The sequence below is a fragment of the Nicotiana attenuata genome, unplaced genomic scaffold (genome assembly GCF_001879085.1).
Source record: "Nicotiana attenuata strain UT unplaced genomic scaffold, NIATTr2, whole genome shotgun sequence".
NCBI classification, from domain to species: domain Eukaryota; kingdom Viridiplantae; phylum Streptophyta; class Magnoliopsida; order Solanales; family Solanaceae; genus Nicotiana; species Nicotiana attenuata.
The window spans coordinates 329,665-351,415 of NW_017670379.1; the positions used below are offsets into that span (position 1 = coordinate 329,665).

The window sequence follows — 21,751 nt, forward strand, 5'->3', positions numbered from 1 at the left end:
CGGCGTAATAAGGCGGGATATGTCATATACTTATATGTGGGTTGCGCATGTGGCGGAATAAGGTGGGAACATTGTGATGCACGTGTGGCGAAATAAGGCGGTGCTTATTACGTTATTAATCGCACACGTGGCGAAATAAGGTGGGCTATGTCAGGGGATGATTGTAGAGAATTGTGACGGCCTGTGGAGGCATTCCTATTTGTTTAATAATGTGATTGTGGGTTGCTTACCGGTATGAGCTTTATCGCTTGGAAGTTGTGGGGAAACATCGCACGTGCGGTCCGTTCTCCTTTTCATGTTTACTAGCTGGTAGAATTTTTTTAGAAACATTTGTACAAGCATACACGTAGTTGAACACCCCTATTAGAGGTGAATTCCTCGTGATTTTGCTAAGGGTAGAGGTACGCCCTCGTTTATCCATTATTTTTGTGAGAGTGGCCCTAGTTAGCCAGTTAGTTGTCAGTATGACCATGAGATTGATGGGGCATAGGATGCCAATTGTTAGATTTCAGATGCTGGGTCTTTGCGAGTTGTGGTTTGTCCGAGACTTGGTGAAATTGTGGAAAGGGTTGGATAAGACCTTTGTGAACATCATTGTAGGATATGAATTATTGACTTGTTTTCCCCATTGCTGTGTTGTGGCCTAAGATTTGGATTGCGATTCCGCTGTCATTTCCTATCCTCATTTATTATATTCTCGTTGTTACTTGTTGTATTTTACCCTTATTGTGAATTGTAGCATTCTTGGTCATTCATGCAGTCTTTACATATTTATATGTCATTTCCATTATTCCTATGATTATACTGTTTACTGACCGGTAGGTGCCTTGACTGTTCCTCGTCACCACTCCACCGAGGTTAGTCTTGATACTTACTGGGCACCGCCGTGGTGTGCTCATGCTACTCTTCTGCACATTTTTGTTGTGCAGATACAAGTACTTCCACTCATTTCTGTCAGCCTTGGAAGGAGGCGTATCGGTAGAGACTTCGAGGTATATCTGCTACGTCCGCAGACCGAGGAGTCCCTTTCTAGCTTTCTGTAATAAGTATAGCTCTTTCAGTATTTCTCCTTGTATAGATATTCTTGAGTTAGAGCCTCTTATGTATCCCTTAGCTTGTGATTTGTGAGTTTCCGGGTTCTGGGAATTATTTTAGACTTGTGATATTGAGTTGTACTTTCCATGCGGCATTCGGTACAGTTTCCTTTCGATATTTGATTTGATTTTTTCTCTATTTTTCCGCAATTATTATATTTTCGCAAATGTTAGGCTTACCTGGTCGTGGGGACCAGGTGCCGTCATGACATGTTCACGGTTGGTGAACTAGGGTCGTGACATAAACTAAATGCACCATTTAGCCTTCTTGGAATATGGGTACCAACAATTAATATTATACCAAATTTAGAAATAATTAATTTTGCAGAGAGACCATGAGACATCCCTATAAATTCGCCCCTGATCTCACCCTGATCTCAAGAAATCAATAGGTGGATTAACTGCTGTGACCGGAGCTTTTGTGCTTTATCAATTCGTAGAAAGAAAAAAACACACTCTTTTTAAGCTAATCTCGTTTTTGAGACTGGAGCACTACGGAACTTTGCTCGACTGTTTTTGCAACTCCATCTCATCTGTAATTTCTTCCCCTGTCATTGGTTTGATCATAATAAACAAAACTCGTTCCAATAGTATATTCTGCTTATTTGGTGTTGTTGGAAGTTAGAATGAATGATGCTACAAGTGCAATAATAAACAAAACTCGTTCGAATTGTAGGTGAATCTCTCTTTACCCTACCATAATAAACCAGTGCCACAACTCATTAATGTTTAGACGACTAGATCATACCTAAGAGCTATCTGATACTTCTATAACTAATATAATAAGAAGGTCACATCAAAGTTAACCAATTTAATTACACAGTTGAATACCAAAATTATGGTTCAAGTGCCTCTTTTCATGCATCTTTGGTCACTTAATCTTCATTCACCTTTCAAACCAGCCATCTTACTGCACACCTTCACAGAAACAAAACCAAGGAAAAATTAGCTATCAAGAACAAGTCCACAGATCTTTGCACCTACAGTTATCATTTCCAGGTTGATTTCTTTCTACTACTATCTATCATAGAATCGACGCCCGCCCAAAACTCAACTTTGTATTAGCTATGAGTATGCAAGACAACAATATATTTTTCATTTTTATCTATCAATATGCGGACGAAGTAATTTAGTCTGAATTTAATACATCAACGAGATACTTCTACTCTAGGCACTTCATGCAACCAAACGAAAAAGGGAAAACGGAATCAGAAATACTCGCTGTTGATATCATATTTAATCATGTTTTTTTTTTTTTTGCCAGACAAGAAAGTTCAGCAACAGCATCTTCTTGTTGTATATCATGTCTCTTCTGTCAGAATATATCATGTCTCAAGATCAAGATGTTCAGCAATAGTAACAACAACAACAAAAAACCCAGTGTATTCCCACAAGTAAGGCCTTGGGAGAGTAGTGTGCACGTAGACCTTACCCCTATCTCTAAAAAGGTAGAGAAGCTATTTCCGGTAGACTCTCGGTTCAGGAAAGATAAAAGGGAAGGGGCAATGGCAAGCAAACCAATCATAAAACCTTGTACTTGTAAGCCAGCAAGGAAAATCAGTATCACTCACACAAACCATCTCATGATATTGCGAGAGGATTCACAAATAGAGCAAAGATGCATAGAGACTACTTTTGTTAAATTCTTCAATAGCATGGTTAGCTAGTTCCGTTAGCATGTCAACCTCTGTCTCGAAATCCAGATATGGTAGATATATAGCTGCCTTAGCATTACCGGGGTATACGTCAATGTCAAAACCCTGTCAAACAAGAGAAACAATTAACTGCCATTGACTTCTATCCAAGTTGTAAGAAAAAGAGAGGTAATAATTGAACAGTTCGAATATATAAAGAGAGTTGAAGGAGGCCTTGGAGCAATAGTTTCTGTGTGACCTATAGATTCACGGGTTTGAGCCGTAAAATTAATTAAGTGGCACCCTTTTAATGCTTAGCCCCACCAAATTAAGCCCTATAAACTTGGGGTGGGGGGTTGATTTTTAGCACTACTCTCCCTAAGAACAGATAGTAAACTTGATCTTAGCCGATCGAGAGGGCGAGAACGACATAAAGTTCACATGATAAAAATAACAGTAACCCAGCAAATAACAAGCACGTTGAGAACAGAGAAATAAGTGAGAAAAATAGGAGCAAGAAAGAATATCACTATGTGATCACAACAGATAATGAAAAAGAAGAGGGACAAACATCGTCTTGGACAATCTGACGGAAGTATCTGGAGTAAATTTTGCGAAATTCTTCACGGTACTGTATATTACCGCCTTGAGGTATAAATCGTCATCGTTCCAAAGAAACTCATCAGCCAAGTATTTCTGTGGCAGTTCTACTCCATATTTTGGGTTATTCTCCGGCGCCATATTTTCTTAACATGTTTCCCCCTTTATACTACTAGAAAAATAACGAAACCCACCTTTTCTAGTATCCCAATTAATTTGGATTCACAATAAGTAGGCCCAATTAATTTAGAGATTTGATATAAAATCTAAATTTAATTTTTAATATTTTTCTATACTATGTGTATGGAGTATATTTATAAAATTCTGGCTCTTTTTTATTCTAAATTGTTTAAATAAAGTTTTATTATTTTTATTGCTATTAATAAAATTACTGAACCGAACAAATTATTTTTATTGTTAATTTTTTATCCTAACGTTAATTAAGATCAAACATTAATATCTTCTATTTCAATGTAAATTCGATGCTATCATTACTTGTTAGTAAGGAACTACTCATACACGCTAAAGTACAACAACAACAACAACAACGACAACAACAACAACAACCCAGTAAAATCCCACAAGTAGAAAAATACATGGAAATTTTTTTTTTTTATAGAATAATTGGAATGTCCAATTCAAACTTTCAAAGATCTTTCTTGCTTTTTCACCTTTTTAAAGCAAGAGTTAAGATTTTCCAATTCTATGAAAGCTCGCACTCAATTATGACGAACTACTCATCTATTTTTGCTACAATAGAATAAATAACATTTCTAGAATACAATTCAATGCCCTAAATATTACTACCTCTAAATTTTAGAATGGTTTTAACACTCAATGCAAAGCCTTTTTTAAAAAAAAAATTAACATTTATTTTATAGTCCTAAATATTTGGACTTCTTATATAATTCAAATAAGGAAAGATTTAATAACCAAAATTATAAAATTTTAGAATTCTGAATGTAAGAAAAATAATAAAATTACTATTCTGTCCAATCCATTAATAATTTTTTAAATTTACTTGTTGTAAGGTAGATTGTGAATATCCTTTGAAGTACTCACGCAAAATAGTACTATATTATAATTCTATCACAATAAAATAAGAATTCCTAAACCTAAAAAGGACTATGTGCACGAGACTTTATTTGTAGTTTTAAATTTATTCTCTTTCAATATTTTACTAAAATTATAAATAATTAATTGATTATAATTCTATACATACAAAGACTCCTAAATTGTAGCGACCCATTTTTCTCAATAGGTCATGAGGGCGCCTGACACCTGATAATAGGTAAATTTGACTATAATCACGCACCAAATAATCACCTTCTTGTGAACTTTTAATGTGAAAAAATGACAACAAAATGCTCTTATTAGTGCTTTTCATGATTTGCAGGTGATATAGGTGTAAGGAAGGCTAAGGAGCGGTTTTGGAGTCAACTATTGATGAAAAAAAGGCCAATTGTTGAATTTCCCAAGTATCCCATTCAAAACAGGCCAAAATTTCCGGGTACAAGTTCCACCGCGGTTCTACCGCAATCGCGGTGAAACCGCGTGGAAGACAGTTTCTGAAAGTTGAAGATTCCGCGAGGGCGTTTGGCCGCGGTTCTACCGCGACCGCGGTAGAACCGCGGTGGGCACAGTAAACTTCAGGGACTTAAGTGTAAAACACGGGATTTTTAGACCTAAACCCTATTTAAAACACTAGACTTCGCCCAAGAGAGGCATGTATTGATTTTTTAGGTTTCTTAGCAAGGAATACAATTGGGAGCAAGTACTCTAAACATCTTTCTTCCTTTCTTTTGATTTTTATGATGAATTCAAGTGTAGTTTATTCTCCCATATCTATGAGTAGCTAAATTCCTTGTCTAAGGCTTTGATGGAACCTATTGGGTGATGAACTTCTTGTTTATGTGAATACAAATTGCTAGTTTAATCTTTATTTGTTCAACTTCGTGTTCGTTGTAGTTAATTGACAGGATCCTCAATTAGCTGTACCTATTTAGTGTGCATAACTTGGAAAAGAGTGCATATTTAGGGTATTGTTGAACAACACCACTCCTAGATTATTAGAGGAATCTATAATTGCGGGTTTAAAGGCGGGATTAGGAATAACGAAGTCTTGGGTGCAATCTAAATTGAATTGTGCTAAATAAAGCAAGCTAGTGTATCTCGGGAGAGTGCAATAGTAGATTACTGTGATTACTCGGGAGAGATTTGCGGTAAGATTAGCGTTCATGATTGATAGAGATGTGTGGGTAAATTTGTATGAGCATAAACAGAAGGGATTCCATCAATAGGGGAAATCATTGCCTTAGCTTTTTCTCATAATTGTTTACAACCTTATTAATTTAGTTACAGCCATTTAGTTACTTGCAAGCTAGTTGTTAAAGAACACTCAACTGAGAATTTGAATGTTTGAGAAGCTGGTGCTGAATACTTGGTGGGTTTGAAGATAGCGGTTGATAGGTTAACTCTCTGTGGATTCGACCCTGGGCGTAATACTCGGGTTATATTTGCAACGTCCGCAGAGTCCTTTTTATAAGGCATAGTTGGGCGTGATCAAATTTTGGCGCCGTTGCCGGGGAGTTAACGGAATTATCAATTGCCATTGACAGAAATACAAAGATTCTTATTGTAGTCAGTTTTCTCTCTACCAACTTTTTCATTGAAAATTTTGACGGTTGTTGATCTGGGTACACAGGTGCATGCCTAGAAATTCTACGAGGACTGGAGAACTACTTGAAGGACTCTCAGACCCCGAGAAGACATTCCGGGCATTGAATCGTGCAAACAAAAGACTTCAACAATCACAACAAACACACCAACTCGAAATTGACATGGGCGACATAAACGACCCCAACGGGAACGTCAGGAATGAGCAATTGGCACCTCCTGTGCCTGAGGGTGCACTTTATGACTGGGCACAACCCACAGCTGACAATCTGGCCACTGCCATTATTGTGCCTGCGATACAAGCTGAATCGTTCCAGATCACAAATAACATGCTACACTTGTTGCAGAACAAGGGACTTTTTTCTGGGACACAAACAGAAGACCCTCAGCAACACTTAAAGAACTTCCTGTCTATTTGCAAAACTCAAAGGCAACCGAACGTGACTCCGGAAGCAATCAGATTATTATTGTTTCCATTCTCGGTGACAGGAGCTGCTCAGGTTTGGCTAAACTCGCTTCCCATAAACTCTATAGCAACTTGGGATGAGTTGGTCAAGCAATTTCACAACAAGTTCCATCCTCCCAACAAGACCGCTCAACAAATTGATGAGATTGTGAGCTTCAAACAGAAACCAATGGAGACACTACACGAGACATGGGGCAGGTTTAAAGGAATGTTGGTTATGTGTCCCCACCATGGTGTTCCAGAGCAGATGTTGGGACAACGGTTTTACATGGGATTGTCAGACAGCTTGAAGAATATAGTTGATGCCTCGGCTGGTGGGGCATTCTTGAGCAAGACTTGGAGAGAAGGTCAGAATTTGCTCGACAAGATGGCGCAGAATTCGGGTTGGACTTCTAGAAATGCACCTATCACTCCAGTGGTGCACTCAGTGCCTCTTGATCCTTCTAATACAATGGCTGAAAACATGGCGACTCTTTTGACGCAAATGAGCATCCTCACCAAAAAGGTGGAGGAATCAGGGCAGAAGCAACAGGTTCACATAGTAGACACTACCAACGGGGGCTTGTGCACATCTTGCATTAGCCAGCCAATTGGTAATCCATGGAATACAGAGCATGATCATCATCACCAGCACCCTGAAGATATGAACTATGTGGCTAACTATGGGGGTCAGAGGCAAGGTAATCAGAACTGGGGTCAGCAGACTCAGCAGCAGTACAGGCCACCGCAGCCACAGTATAACGCCGGAAACATGGGAGGCATGAGACCCCCCAACAACATGGCACCGTATCCTAGACCACAAGGGTACAACAATCAGCAGCAAGGGTACCACCCACCTCAGCAACAGCAGGGTGGAAGACAGGAAGACGGGTTTGCAAGGCTTGAAGCAATGATGCAGCAGGTTATTGGGTCCAATGCTAAAATAAATGAAAGGGTGGATGCACATGATGCAGCTATCAAGAATATTGAGGTACAAGTGGGCCAGATTTCAATGTCACTTAACAATCGTCCTCAAGGGACATTACCTGCAGATACCCAAATCAATCCAAAAGATCAAGGCCCAAAGCAGCTGATGGCGGTGAGTCTACGAAATGGTAGGGATCTAGATGTTGAGCAAGAGAGAGCTCGAGAAAACATACAGGCTGAGACACTAATTCCAGTGCCCATTGAGCTGGATGACTCTACGGGATTGACAGAGGTAACAGTTCAGCCTGCTCCTGAAGAAACGAATATGCAGCACGAGACTGAGACAGTAGTTGAGCCAGTAATTGAGACAGCAGCGGAACCAATAGTTGAGACAGTAGCTGAGAAGGAGAAACCTCACGTGATTGGGAAGAAAAGACCTCCTGCACCATTCCCGCAAAGGTTGGCCAAGCATCAAAAGGAGGAGCAGTACAAAAAGTTCCTAGAGATGCTCAAACAAATCCAGATAAACATTCCACTGATTGAAGCTCTAAAGGAGATGCCAGGATATGCTAAAATGATGAAGGACTTAATGTCTCGGAAGTTTGACTTTCAAGACTTGTCGACTGTGACCCTTACTCAGACATGTAGTGCAGTGGTATCTAGACCTGTTGCTGAAAAGCTATCTGATCCAGGTAGTTTTACAATTCCATGCACCATTGGGAACTATGCCTTTGCTAAGGCACTCTGTGATTTAGGGGCCAGCATTAATCTCATGCCCCTGGTCATTTATAAGAGGTTAGGCATTGGGAGAGCTCGACCTACTTCTATGTTATTGCAGCTGGCTGACAGGACTGTTAAGCGTCCATTTGGGATTCTTGATGATGTGCTTATTCAGGTGGGGAAATTCGTGTTCCCTGCAGATTTTGTAATCTTGGATTGCAAAGTGGATGAAGAAATTCCTATAATTCTAGGACGACCCTTCTTGGCCACGGGGAGAGCTTTGATTGATTGCGAGACTGGGGAGCTTAAGATGAGGCTCAATGATGAGGAAATTATATTCAATGTGCAGAAATCGATGAGGCGACCAAGTGAGTTCGCAAATTGTTCCCTTATTGATGCAGTGGATGTAATTGTAGAGGCTGATGATGAGGCGTTGACGGTTGAGGATCCCCTTGCTGCATGCTTGACAAATTTGGATGAAGTGAATGGTGAGGATTTGGCGGAATGGGTGTTGGCACTGGAAGGTAAAGGGTTCTGGGAGAGAAATCTGGAGTTTGAGCCCTTGCACTTAGAAAAGAGAGAGACCCCTCCAGCTAAACCATCCATCGAGGAACCCCCTAAGCTGGAATTGAAGCCTTTGCCAACCCACCTCAGGTATGAATTTCTGGGGCCTGACTCCACATTACCTGTTATTATCTCATCTGGTTTGTTAGATGTGCAGGTTCAACAGCTTTTACAGGTACTAAGGGAGTGCAAAACTGCCATTGGGTGGACCATGGCAGACATCAAGGGGATCAGCCCCGCCTACTGCATGCACAAGATTCTGCTGGAAGAGGGGCACAAACCTTCCAGGGAACATCAGAGACGGCTAAACCCGAATATGAAGGAAGTGGTGAAGAAGGAAGTGATAAAATGGTTGGATGCGGGAATCATTTTCCCAATCTCTGACAGTAGCTGGGTTAGCCCAGTTCAATGTGTGCCTAAAAAGGGTGGCATGACGGTGGTAAAGAATGACAACAATGAACTTATATCAACAAGAACCGTCACAGGCTGGAGAATCTGCATGGATTATAGAAAGTTGAATCTAGCCACCAGAAAAGACCACTTCCCACTTCCCTTCATTGATCAAATGCTGGATAGATTGGCAGGGAGGTCACACTTTTGCTTCTTGGATGGGTACTCAGGGTACAATCAGATCTCCATTGCCCCTGAGGATAGAGAAAAGACCTCCTTCACATGCCCGTACGGAATTTATGCCTTCAGGAGGATGCCCTTTGGTCTATGCAATGCACCCGCCACATTCCAACGGTGCATGATGGCCATATTTACTGACATGGTAGAAGATATAATGGAGGTGTTCATGGATGACTTCTCAGTGGTGGGGAACTCATTTGAGGACTGCCTAGTGAATTTGACGCGTGTGCTGAAACGGTGCATCGAGACTAACTTGGTTCTGAATTGGGAAAAGTGCCATTTCATGGTACAAGAAGGTATAGTCTTGGGGCACCGGGTGTCAAGCAAAGGAATAGAGGTGGATAGAGCAAAGGTTGATGTCATAGCAAAGCTGCCGCCGCCAACTTCAGTCAAAGCTATAAGGAGCTTTCTTGGACATGCCGGATTCTACCGGAGGTTCATTAAGGACTTCTCCAAAATTGCCAACCCTCTCTGTAAGTTGTTAGAGAAAGATCACCCTTTTGTATTTTCTGATGATTGCAGGGTAGCTTTTGAGGAGTTGAAGCAAAGGCTGGTCACAGCACCCATAATCGTTGCCCCTGACTGGGAGCAACCGTTTGAATTGATGTGTGATGCCAGTGACTACGCGGTGGGGGCAGTGCTGGGCCAGCGGAAGGACAAACTGATGCACCCAATCTACTATGCTAGTAGGACGCTGAGTGGAGCCCAGTTGAACTACACAGTGACAGAGAAGGAGATGCTAGCTGTGGTATTTGCTTTTGACAAGTTTCGGTCCTATCTAATAGGATCCAAGGTAATCGTATACTCTGACCATGCAGCTCTTAGATACTTAATAGAAAAGAAGGACTCTAAGCCACGCCTGATTCGTTGGGTGTTGCTACTGCAAGAGTTCGATCTTGAAATTCGTGACCGCAAAGGCACTGAAAATAAAGTCACTGATCACCTATCACGACTTGAAGGAGCTGAAAATGTAGTAGAAGTGGAGGAAATTCTGGAAACTTTTCCAGATGAGCAGCTGCTCGTTACCACTCATCTGGAAGCACCTTGGTATGCAGACTATGCTAATTACCTGGCCAGTGGTATTGTTCCTCACGACCTGTCATCGGTTCAGAGGAAGAGATTCTTTCGCGAAAGCCAATGGTATTACTGGGATGAGCCCTACTTGTTTAGAATATGCCTTGATAACATGATCCGGAGATGCGTCCCCGAGATCGAACAATCTTCTGTCTTGCAGGCTTGTCACGCTTCGGCGTATGGCGGTCACTTTGGAGGCATCAGGACGGCAGCTAAGGTGCTAGAGGCCGAATTTTTCTGGCCAACGGTATTTAAAGATGCTCACCTATGGGTCAAGAGCTGCAATGAATGTCAACGCACCGGGAACATTTCCCGGCGTCACGAGATGCCCATGAACCCAGTTCAAGAAGTGGAAGTGTTTGATGTTTGGGGGATAGATTTCATGGGTCCCTTCGTCAGCTCCTATGGCAATAAATACATTCTTGTTGCTGTAGATTACGTGTCCAAGTGGGTGGAAGCTGCTGCATTACCTACCAATGATGCTAAGGTGGTAGTCGGGTTTCTCAAGAAGAACATATTCACCCGCTTTGGGACACCACATGCAATTATTAGCGATGGAGGAACTCATTTCTGCAACCGGGCCTTCGAGAAGTTGTTGGCTAAATATGATGTGCGCCACAAGGTGGCTACTCCGTACCACCCATAGACCAGTGGACAGGTTGAGGTGTCCAACAGAGAGATCAAGAGCGTATTGACAAAAACTGTAAATGTTACAAGAACTGACTGGTCAAGGAAGCTGGATGATGCGCTATGGGCTTACAGGACAGCATTCAAGACACCAATTGGTATGTCACCATATAAGTTGGTGTTTGGGAAGGCTTGTCACCTACCTGTAGAATTGGAACATAAAGCGTGGTGGGCACTGAAACAGCTGAATTTAGACTTGGAAGCTGCGGGCACGTCGAGAGTCACGGAATTACATGAGCTAGAGGAGTTCCGGTATCTTGCTTTTGAGAGCACAAGGCTATATAAAGAGAGAATGAAGAGGCTTCACGATCAGAACATCATTGAACGAAATTTCAAACCTGGAGACAGGGTACTGCTTTATAACTCAAGACTGCGGTTATTCCCAGGTAAGCTAAAGTCAAGGTGGTCTGGACCATTTCGTGTGGTTGAGGTGTTTCCATCCGGAGCTGTGGAAGTTTCTACTGAAGATGACTCTCGTACATTTAGAGTCAATGGTCAGCGGTTGAAATTGTATGTGGGTATGAACGAGCCTAAGAAGATAACTGAGCTACATTTGAATGAACCTCAGAAATCGAGCGAACCGTGATTTCGCTCATATGAGTCGTGCCGCGACGTTAAATCAGGCGCTACGTGGGAGGCAACCCATGACATTGTTGTAATTGTAACCATTATAAAAAAAAAAAAGGGGGTTTGTTGGGCGTTAGAATCAGAACAGGCGTTCTACCGCGGTTCCACCGCGACCGCGGTAGATTACGCCCGCGGAACTTCACTGCCGCGGTTCCACCGCGATCGCGGCAGAACCGCGGCAGGCCCAGACGCGGCCAGGTAAGTTTATTATTTTAATTTTTTTTTCTCTTTCCTTTCTTTTCCTAATTTTTTAAAACCCCCTAAAACACCCCCCCCCCCATCCTAAATACACTATTTTTCTCCTCTCTTCAACTCAAGTAAGTTCTTCTTCTCTCTCTCTATTTCTTTATTTTCTAAGTAGTGTAATTTGTTAATATTGTAGTTGTAGTTGAACCCTAGTTAGGATTAGTATAGTAATTTCAATTTTTTTTTGCTTTCTTGTATGATTACTATGGTTATTGTTGTTGTAGTTGATGTTTGGGGGGTTGTTGGTGCCACATTAGTAGGGGTCTCCATTATAGTATAATTGTGAAATTGTTTTGGTGGTTTGGAGACCTAAACTAGTTTTATGGTGTATAATGGTATTGGGTCATGTGTTGCCCAAGAATGGTGGTACTATGTTGTCTATTTTTGGGGGTGTTCTAAGCCCGACTTAGATTTGGGGTTTTGTACAGGATGGTTATTGTTGTATGGTGACTTGTTGGTTTAAAAGATAATTGTGTTGTAGTTTTGTTAGCATAGGTGCTAATTGTTGGAGAATGGTGTTTGTCTTTTGGTGGTGTTGTATATAGGGGATAATATTGAATGGAATAAGTGTGGGGTGTATGTTGATGGTGACTTGGCCCCAAAGACAGCCTTCAAAGCTTCCGGTATCAGAGTGGGCAGAGGCACCCGCACTACCATTGAGATAGTGATGAGGAGGACGATCCGGTCCCTATGGCACCATCTAGGCGGTCTGTAGACAGTGCTGGACCCTCTTGGCGCTCTCATTCTGGAGTAGACCTATCTCGCTCACAGTCCTCCCGGCCTATGTTGCGCTCCTTGGAGGACGAGGTCGCGGATCTTCGCACCTCGGTGGATGGTCTACACACACGGCTGGACGCCATGTCACAGAGGCAAGCTAGATCTAAGAGCAAGTTTATGGCTTGGTTGCGTGCGTTGGGGAGGGCCTGCCATGTCGACCCCAGTACCGTCTCCGACTCAGATTGAGTTTCAGGGAAGTTTTCTCACCCTTCTGTTCTTTACTATATTTTGATGACATGGGGACATGCCATTGGTTTAAGTGTGGGGTGGGAGACTTGCTCTGACTGTGTATGGTAATGTATATAGATGTATATTGTTGTGCTGTATCATTAGAGTAATATGTTGTATATGTGTGAGTTGTTATATTAGGATTAGCTAAATTGGCCCAACGACGGACACTTCTTGACGAGGTTCTTGAGGGTCTAAGTCAGTAATATGTTGTAGAGGACTTTTCCTGATGACGGACTAGGTGGACAATACTCTTGAGGGAAGTAGTCCATGTAGGGTTTTTATTTTATTTTATTTTCTTCTTTTAGGTAGTGTAGTACCTCCCCCTTAGTTTTTCTTTTGACCACGGTTCTTTTCCAAGGGTTTTTCTTGAACCGGGTTAGGTAGATTTTTCTTTTTGAAGTTTAAGAATAAATGGGTGAAGGTCAGAATGTAACCCCAAATGTGTACACTTGTATAGAAAAGAACTTGAGTGTGTGACATCTAAGCTTGTTTGTGGACTCATAATATATGCCTTAATTTTGCACATCTTGTCTTGCTTGAACACTCGTATGATTGCGTTGATGAACTGATTCGGAATGAGTTACATGCTAAGTGTGTGTGAGCTGTTACTTGCATCTTATGTTTGCATATGATACCTAGAACTTGACATGTGTGTGTGCAAAGCGAAATAGAAGTTGTTCGGTTTTAGAGATGATTGAGGCATTTCTTTGTGTGACCCTTTATACTCGGAAATCTACCTGTGCATATTACCATAGTTAACCCCTTTGAGCCTGAAGCCTTTTCTTTGATAACTCTATAATGATCTAAAATGTGGTGTTTAAATACGCTAATTGAACTTTTCCCTCCTAGAAGCACTTGAAGCACTAAAGTATATACAAAAGTCAAAGTGTGGGGTGGGGAGAAAGAAAGAAAAAAAAAAGGAAAAAAAAAGAGAAAAGAGAAAAAGAAAAGGAGCCAGTTGTACCTAACGAGAAGTGGGGTGGAGCAAGTGAAATAAAATGTGGAGAAACAAGTGGGTTGATCATGAAAGCAAAATAAAAGGAAGTGTGTATTAAAAGTGCTTAGGGAGGTTAGTCACTATTTCCAAATATATCCTACCCGTCCCTTAGCCTACATTACAACCGAATAAAGACCTCTTGATCTTTGACTGAATGGCTCGATTAGTGGAGTATTACACTAGGGGCAAGCGTATGGTGTATCTGTGTGGCATGTGAATGCTCTTTGCTGAGAGTGAGGGAATTCTGTTTATATATGGTTCCTCGTTGTTGAATTTTATTGTGTGTGGAACTACTCTCAAATCGTGTTTATGTGAGGGCATGTGACTCAGGAAGAAAAAGTGAATCTTCATTTCAGTTAGAGTAATTAAAGTGAGCACAAGTGTGTCATGGCATGAGAGTCTGCATTTGAGTTATGATTGTGCACTGCTTAGGTCGGTCTTTGATAATATCAGGTGTGACATAAATTGGGGCAATACATTGCACAGTTAGATATAGAAGTGTGGTTTAGCTTGCTCGAGGACTAGCAAAGGTTTAAGTGTGGGGTGTTGATAATAGGTGAATTTGACTATAATCACGCACCAAATAATCACCTTCTTGTGAACTTTTAATGTGGAAAAATGACAACAAAATGCTCTTATTAGTGCTTTTCATGATTTGCAGGTGATATAGGTGTAAGGAAGGCTAAGGAGCGGTTTTGGAGTCAACTATTGATGAAAAAAGGCCAATTGTTGAATTTCCCAAGTATCCCATTCAAAACAGGCCAAAATTTCCGGGTACAAGTTCCACCGCGGTTCTACCGCGACCGCGGTGAAACCGCGGTGGAAGACAGTTTCTGAAAGTTGAAGATTCCGCGAGGGCGTTTGGCCGCGGTTCTACCGCGACCGCGGTAGAACCGCGGTGGGCACAGTAAACTTCAGGGACTTAAGTGTAAAACACGGGATTTTTAGACCTAAACCCTATTTAAAACACTAGACTTCGCCCAAGAGAGGCATGTATTGATTTTTTAGGTTTCTTAGCAAGGAATACAATTGGGAGCAAGTACTCTAAACATCTTTCTTCCTTTCTTTTGATTTTTATGATGAATTCAAGTGTAGTTTATTCTCCCATATCTATGAGTAGCTAAATTCCTTGTCTAAGGCTTTGATGGAACCTATTGGGTGATGAACTTCTTGTTTATGTGAATACAAATTGCTAGTTTAATCTTTATTTGTTCAACTTCGTGTTCGTTGTAGTTAATTGACAGGATCCTCAATTAGCTGTACCTATTTAGTGTGCATAACTTGGAAAAGAGTGCATATTTAGGGTATTGTTGAACAACACCACTCCTAGATTATTAGAGGAATCTATAATTGCGGGTTTAAAGGCAGGATTAGGAATAACGAAGTCTTGGGTGCAATCTAAATTGAATTGTGATTAAATAAAGCAAGTTAGTGTATCTCGGAAGAGTGCAATAGTAGATTACTGTGATTACTCGGGAGAGATTTGCGGTAAGATTAGCGTTCATGATTGATAGAGATGTGTGGGTAAATTTGTATGAGCATAAACAGAAGGGATTCCATCAATAGGGGAAATCATTGCCTTAGCTTTTCCTCATAATTGTTTACAACCTTATTAATTTAGTTACAGCCATTTAGTTACTTGCAAGCTAGTTGTTAAAGAACACTCAACTGAGAATTTGAATGTTTGAGAAGCTGGTGCTGAATACTTGGTGGGTTTGAAGATAGCGGTTCATAGGTTAACTCTCTGTGGATTCGACCCTGGGCGTAATACTCGGGTTATATTTGCAACGTCCGCAGAGTTCTTTTCTAGAAGGCATAGTTGGGCGTGATCAACACCCTTGTCAGGCATGCCATTTCGGAAATATTACCAAAATAATTTTATTACTTTTAATTAGAATTAAGCGAAATAAATACTCATAAATGCTGGAAGTATACCCGGGCAGAGGAGTCCTATTGCAAATGCTTCCACGAGCAGGGATGCTATTGAAGTATAACAAGAGAACCTGATGCCTTCCATAATCAAGACTTTTGAAGCTATTACAGTTAACGTGTCTTGGTCTAAGTCTTCCATTACTGCAGATAATTTTTCCCTGAGATGGGATTACCGTGGCTAAAGATGTGTAGTTCTATATTAACTTAGCTTAGCTCGCAGGAAAAGGAAATAGTAAAGTATCAGTTGTTTTTGAAGGTTTCAAAGTTATCATAATTAAAATTAGTCTGCTATACAAGTCAACACTTTCCTCCTAGTGGATCTCTTAGGCGAGGTTTAGTCTCGGGAGCCATGAAACATTCACAATGGGAAATGATTCTGATTCTCGCGCACACCTGAGACAAGTCCAAGGACCATTCAGAATATATCAGGTGGACATAGTAACTCTCCACTCGGTGGATCATCTGATCCTAAATGCGCCTCATCTGGCTAGAATACTTTTGGCACAATGAACTACGACTGGCATGTGGGCCGATTTGGCCCGGGCCCGCGAGCCCATATGGGTATTGGGCCTAAACGAGCCTAACCGTTTAAGCCTGGGACCCGGGGAGGTGGGCCTGCTAAGTGGGCCGGTTCTGTTATGAAGCCCGTTAGGATCAGACCGTTTGGGCCTGGGACCAGGTGCTAGCAGAATGAACTATGAATCCGCACTCGAAAGGAGTAAATTTTTGTGGATAAGATAGAATTAGAGCCCAAAAAATTTTTGTGTCTGAAATTGTGGGTTGGCAATAGAGACCTAGCGGTTGTTATTTGGGCTGGCAAAGATCTATAGCTAAATAAGGTGAGGTGTTGTTGATATAGATTTCAAAGTGGTGCATGGATCCTTATAAATTAATGGCATACAATGCAGTATCGTCTATAATCTTTTAATTCTATCCAAATGTTGTGGAGTAGTAAAATTGTTCATTGGCCATTGTAATATTCAAATTCCCTAAGCTTCTATTTTCCAAGTTGGATTCAGTAATGTATGCGTACGCAGAGGCAGGTCTAGAATTTCTAGTATATGACGCACTACTAAAAAAAAGAAAAAAAGTATTTAGTGAGCATTGATCTCTATTCCCTTCGGCAAATAACTCAATTTTAAACTAAATGCACCATTTAGCCTTCTTGAAATATGGGTACCAACAATTAAAATTATACCAAATGTAGAAACAATTCATTTTGCAGAGAGACCATGAGACATATTCGCCCCTGATCTTAACAGAGGCGGGCCTACATGGGGACTAGAGGGGTCACCGGAACCCGTTAGCCTCGGCAAAAAACGCGTATATATAATATGTATATACAACAAGGAACCCTTAAATACTTTTGATGTGCCCCCAAACTCAAAGAAAGCACTGTGCGACTGGTTTAACATTCCACATGTGTTCCCTCACTTGCTGTATTACACCTGAGTTCGAGCCCCAACACCAGCGATTTTTTAATTGGAAGGAGATAAGATATTCCATTAGCAAGAAGCCAATCACCTTCTTTATCATGATAATTAAGTTTATAAGCTTTACTATTTTCTTCACCTATATAAAAATAAGTAATTCAATAAAAATTTTCCCAAAAACAGTAATAAAAAACTCCAAAAAACCTTATGCGATATCCGTAAATTCAACGGCATGACTGAGACTCTACTTGGACAACTTAACAGACCTTTAATCTTGTTGTTATTAGACTTAAGTTTATGATATTTTTGAACATCCTTTCGGTCACTGATTCAAAATCATTGATTTTACGAGGAGTTAGCACGTCAAATTTTATCGTTACTAGGTCACTGATTCAAAATCATTGAGTTTACGAGGAGTTAGCACGTCAAATTCTATCGTTACTAGCTGACATATCTATGTATATAGCGGTGCCCCCGCTGCGCTCAAATCTTGGGTGCGCCTCTGGATCTCAACCCTGATCTCAAGAAATCAATAGGTGGATTAACTGTTGTGACTGGAGTAGTTTCAATTTCACAGCGTTTGTGCTTCATCAACGGTTCATAGAAGAAAGAAAACACTCTTTAAGCTAATCTCGTTTTTGAGACTGGAGTACTACAGAAATTTGGTTGACAATTTTTGCAACTCCATCTCATCTGTAATTTCTTCCCGTGTCATTGGTTTGATCATAATAAACAAAAACTCGTGCGAATAGTATATTCTGCTTATTTGGTGTTGTTGGAAGTTAGAATGAATGATGCTACAAGTGCAAAATATTAACTCAACAAATTGAAATAATCAGTATGTTAACCAAACATTTAAAAGTATCTCTTTGACACTAATTGGTTAATCAAAATCAAATTTCTCACTAGGAAAACAAGAGATGGAAATTGAGTTTTCACCGATTACTGTAAACATACAATACATACTTATACACACACATGTACATATTAAGGAGTATAAAATAGGAAGAGAATTAGGAATTAGATATCATGAGAATTAAGAATCTCTCTTTACGCTACCATAATAAAGCAGTGCCACAATACATTGATGTTTAAACGACGACTAGATCATACCTAAGAGCTATCTGATACTAATATAACTAATATGAAGGTCACATCAAAGTTAACCAGTTTAATTACAGTTGAATCACAAAATTATGGTTCAAGTGCCTCTTTTCATGCATCTTTGGTCACTTAATCTTCATTCAGCTTTCAAATCAGCCATCTTACTGCAAACCTTCACAGAAACAAAACCAAGGTAAAATTAGCTATCAAGAACAAGTCCACAGATCTTTGCACCTACAATTATCATTTCCAGGTTGATTTCTTTCTACTACTATCTATCATAGAATCGACGCCCGCCCAAAACTCAACTTTGTATTAGCTATGAGTATGCAAGACAACAATATATTTTTCATTTTTATCTATCAATATGCGGACGAAGTAATTTAGTCTGAATTTAATACATCAACGAGATACTTCTACTCTAGGCACTTCATGCAACCAAACGAAAAAGAGAAGACGGAATCAGAAATACTCGCTGCTGGTATCATATTTAATCATGTTTTTTTTTTTTGCCAGACAAGAAAGTTCAGCAACAGCATCTTCTTGTTATATATCATGTCTCAAGATCAAGATGTTCAGCAATAGTAACAACAACAACAACAAAAAAAAATCCAGTGTATTCCCACAAGTAAGGTCTTGGGAGAGTAGTGTGTACGTAGACCTTACCCCAATCTCTAAAAAGGTAGAGCGGCTATTTCCGGTAGACTCTCGGTTCAGGAAAGATAAAAGGGAAGGGGCTATGGCAAGCAAACCAATCATAAAACCAAACAAAAACACAAAACTAACACTAGGTATTGCAATAAGAAAACCAAAGTGAAGGCAACAACAAGTAATAGTATAGAGATATTTTCCTAGGCTACCCCCAAAATCTATCATCCGATCAGTATTTGTCCTGGGTTATCTCCAGAAGAAAGCTTATCAATACATCAATCATCTCGTAGTACCAACAATAACAGAGAATGAGCAACCGATCAACAACGTCGTTTAAACCAGAAAAACAAATACTACTAAGATTCATTTAAAATGACCCGTTTCAACAATAGGAAAAAAATGGAAAAGATATACCTCATTTACAGCTTTAACATCCTCTCCTTTCCTCCTGCAAAGAGTGATAATGTTTTTCGCATTAGGTCCTTTATATGCACGGATTTGAAAAGTTGCCATAGGTGTACGAAGAGTGAGATTTGTGACTTTCACTGTGATGAAATATTCACGATATTTAGTCATGATATAATTCACTTTTTCAATAAACAAAAACTTGTATTTGTAAGCCTGCAAGGAAAATCAATATCACTCATACAAACCATCTCATGATATTGGGAGAGTATTCACAAATAGAGCAAAGATGCATGGAGACATACACTACTACTTTTGTTAAATTCTTCAATAGCATGGTTAGCTAGTTCCATTAGCATGTCAACCTCTGTCTCAAAATCCAGATATGGTACATATATCGTGGCCTTAGCATTACCGGGGTATACGTCAATGTCAAAACCCTGTCAACAAGAGAAACAAACTGTCATTGACTTCTATCCAAGTTGTAAGAAAAAGAGAGGTAATAATTGAACAGTTCGAATATATAAAAAGAGTTGAAGGAGGGCCTTGGAGCAATAGTCTCCGTGTGACCTATAGATTAACGGGTTTGAGCCGTAGAATCAACTGATTGGCACCCTTTTAACAGACAAACAAACAAATTAATTAAAATACACTAAACTAAAATGCTATTCTACGATTTCGCCAGTTAGTTTAAAGAGAAAAGGGGTCAAAGTCTAGGAAGAAGAATAACAAAAAGATCTAAGGCCAAAAGCACCAAAATAGTACTCATGAATTCCTAACTTAATTTTAAGACGTAACAAAGACATTAATGGATTGTAACTTAGCCCACCAAATTAAGCCCAATAAACTTGTGTGGGGGGGGGGGGGGGGGGGGGTGTCGAGCTTTGTTCAGACTGGGTAGTTGAAGCCCTAAGCAAAGAGCAAACAGAACAAAAAGGAGGGGATTTTTCGCACTACTCTCGCTATAAAATTTTCACACGCTAAGAACAGATACTAACTTGATCTTGGTATAAAGTTCATACGTTAAAAATAACAGTAACCCAGAAAATTAAAAAAAAAAAAAAGATAACATAATAACAAGCACTTAAGAACAGATACTACACTTATGTTAGACATTACAAATAACAGTAACTCAGAGAAAATAAGTGAGAAAAACAGGAGCAACAAAGAATATCACTATGCGATCACAACAGATAATGAAAAAGAAGAGGGACAAACATCGTCTTGGACAATCTGACGGAAGTATCTGTAGTAAATTTTGCGAAATTCTTCACGGTACTGTATGTTACCGCCTTGAGGCATAAAATCGTCATCGTTCCAAAGAATCTCACCAGCCAAGTATTTCTGTGGCAGTTCTACTCCATATTTTGGGTTATTCTCTGGCGCCAACGCTCTTGAACTAGACTCCGCCGTTCTTCCACCAAATCCCTACTGCTGCTTTTCACAAACCAATTGCCAATATATTCCTCTTTCTTAACCTGTTTCCCCCTTTATAGTACTAGAAAAATAACGAAATCCTCCTTTTCCAGTATCCCAATTAATTTGGATTCGCAATAATAGCCCATATATTAGTAGAAAAATAAGGAAGCCCTCCTTTTCTATTAGCCCAATTAATTTGAATTCGCAATAAGTAGGCTCACTAAGAAGACTAAAATAATAAAAGGACAAATATCACTTTTAGTCCGCGATCAAAATTATTATTATTTAATTACAAAGTATATAAAATTTGTATATTTTTATATAACACACAATATATATATATATATATATATATATATATATATATATATATATATATATATATATNTTTAGTTTATAAAGGGGTACTACGTTTATAAATTGTTATTTTCTTTTTAACTTTTTGAGTAAAACATTACACTCAAAAAAAGGCTTTAATTAATTTTATATATTCCTAGTTCAATTTTTCCATCCCTAATTTTTGTAGACAAATAGGAATATACTTGAGTTTTCAAAATATGTCTCGTAACAAACTTAACCAAGGACTAACTATTGGTAACAATAATAGATTGGATATTATATTAATATTTCTTCACCTAATGCCTTGTCACTCTAAAATATATCATATTATGCGAAAGAAGAACTACAAAAATAGCAGCAGTTCACTAAATGACCATGATTTTTTTTTTCCATTGCAATTTATGTTCTGAATCTTTTTATTCACTGCAATAATATTAATCTTGATTTAGTTTTATACTAGATCTACAAAATCACAACAACAAAAAAAGCGGGGCGGGGCGAATGCGGGTTGATGCGGTTTGAAAAATCAGAGAAATGTT

At 39.7% G+C, this 21,751-nt stretch overlaps 1 protein-coding gene and 1 long non-coding RNA gene across 4 annotated transcripts; both read right to left on the reverse strand.

Moving 5' to 3' along the window:
- Window positions 1-1,760: 1,760 nt before the first annotated feature.
- Window positions 1,761-3,459, reverse strand: LOC109238618. Its single transcript, XR_002069762.1, has 3 exons — window positions 3,300-3,459; window positions 2,666-2,854; window positions 1,761-2,012 (listed from the first exon to the last, which is right to left on the reverse strand). It is a non-coding gene; the product is annotated as an uncharacterized LOC109238618 (long non-coding RNA).
- A 14,839-nt stretch (window positions 3,460-18,298) lies between these two features.
- Window positions 18,299-20,990, reverse strand: LOC109238619. 3 transcript variants are annotated; one of them, XR_002069763.1, is made up of 4 exons: window positions 20,673-20,989; window positions 19,760-19,894; window positions 19,464-19,594; window positions 18,299-18,570 (listed from the first exon to the last, which is right to left on the reverse strand). XR_002069763.1 is itself a non-coding variant. In XM_019405104.1 (4 exons), the coding sequence occupies exons 1-4, from the start codon at window positions 20,754-20,756 to the stop codon at window positions 18,535-18,537; spliced, it is 462 nt and encodes a 153-aa protein (XP_019260649.1). In that variant the 5' UTR covers window positions 20,757-20,990; the 3' UTR covers window positions 18,299-18,534. The 3 variants fall into 3 exon arrangements, 1 of the variants encoding a protein (XP_019260649.1); XR_002069764.1 differs by having other exon boundaries at window positions 19,464-19,497; window positions 20,673-20,985; XM_019405104.1 differs by having other exon boundaries at window positions 19,464-19,670; window positions 20,673-20,990.
- Window positions 20,991-21,751: the final 761 nt, after the last annotated feature.

Bases quoted from the DNA above. Each gene is read 5' to 3' on its own strand.
- LOC109238619 (XM_019405104.1), bottom strand. From the start codon at position 20,756: ATGCCTCAAGGCGGTAACATACAGTACCGTGAAGAATTTCGCAAAATT. The intron at 19,895-20,672 runs GTTTGTCCCTCT...TCTTGTTGACAG, and splicing joins GTCAGATTGTCCAAGACGAT to GGTTTTGACATTGACGTATA. The intron at 19,671-19,759 runs GTATGTCTCCAT...TTTTCCTTGCAG, and splicing joins AATTTAACAAAAGTAGTAGT to GCTTACAAATACAAGTTTTT.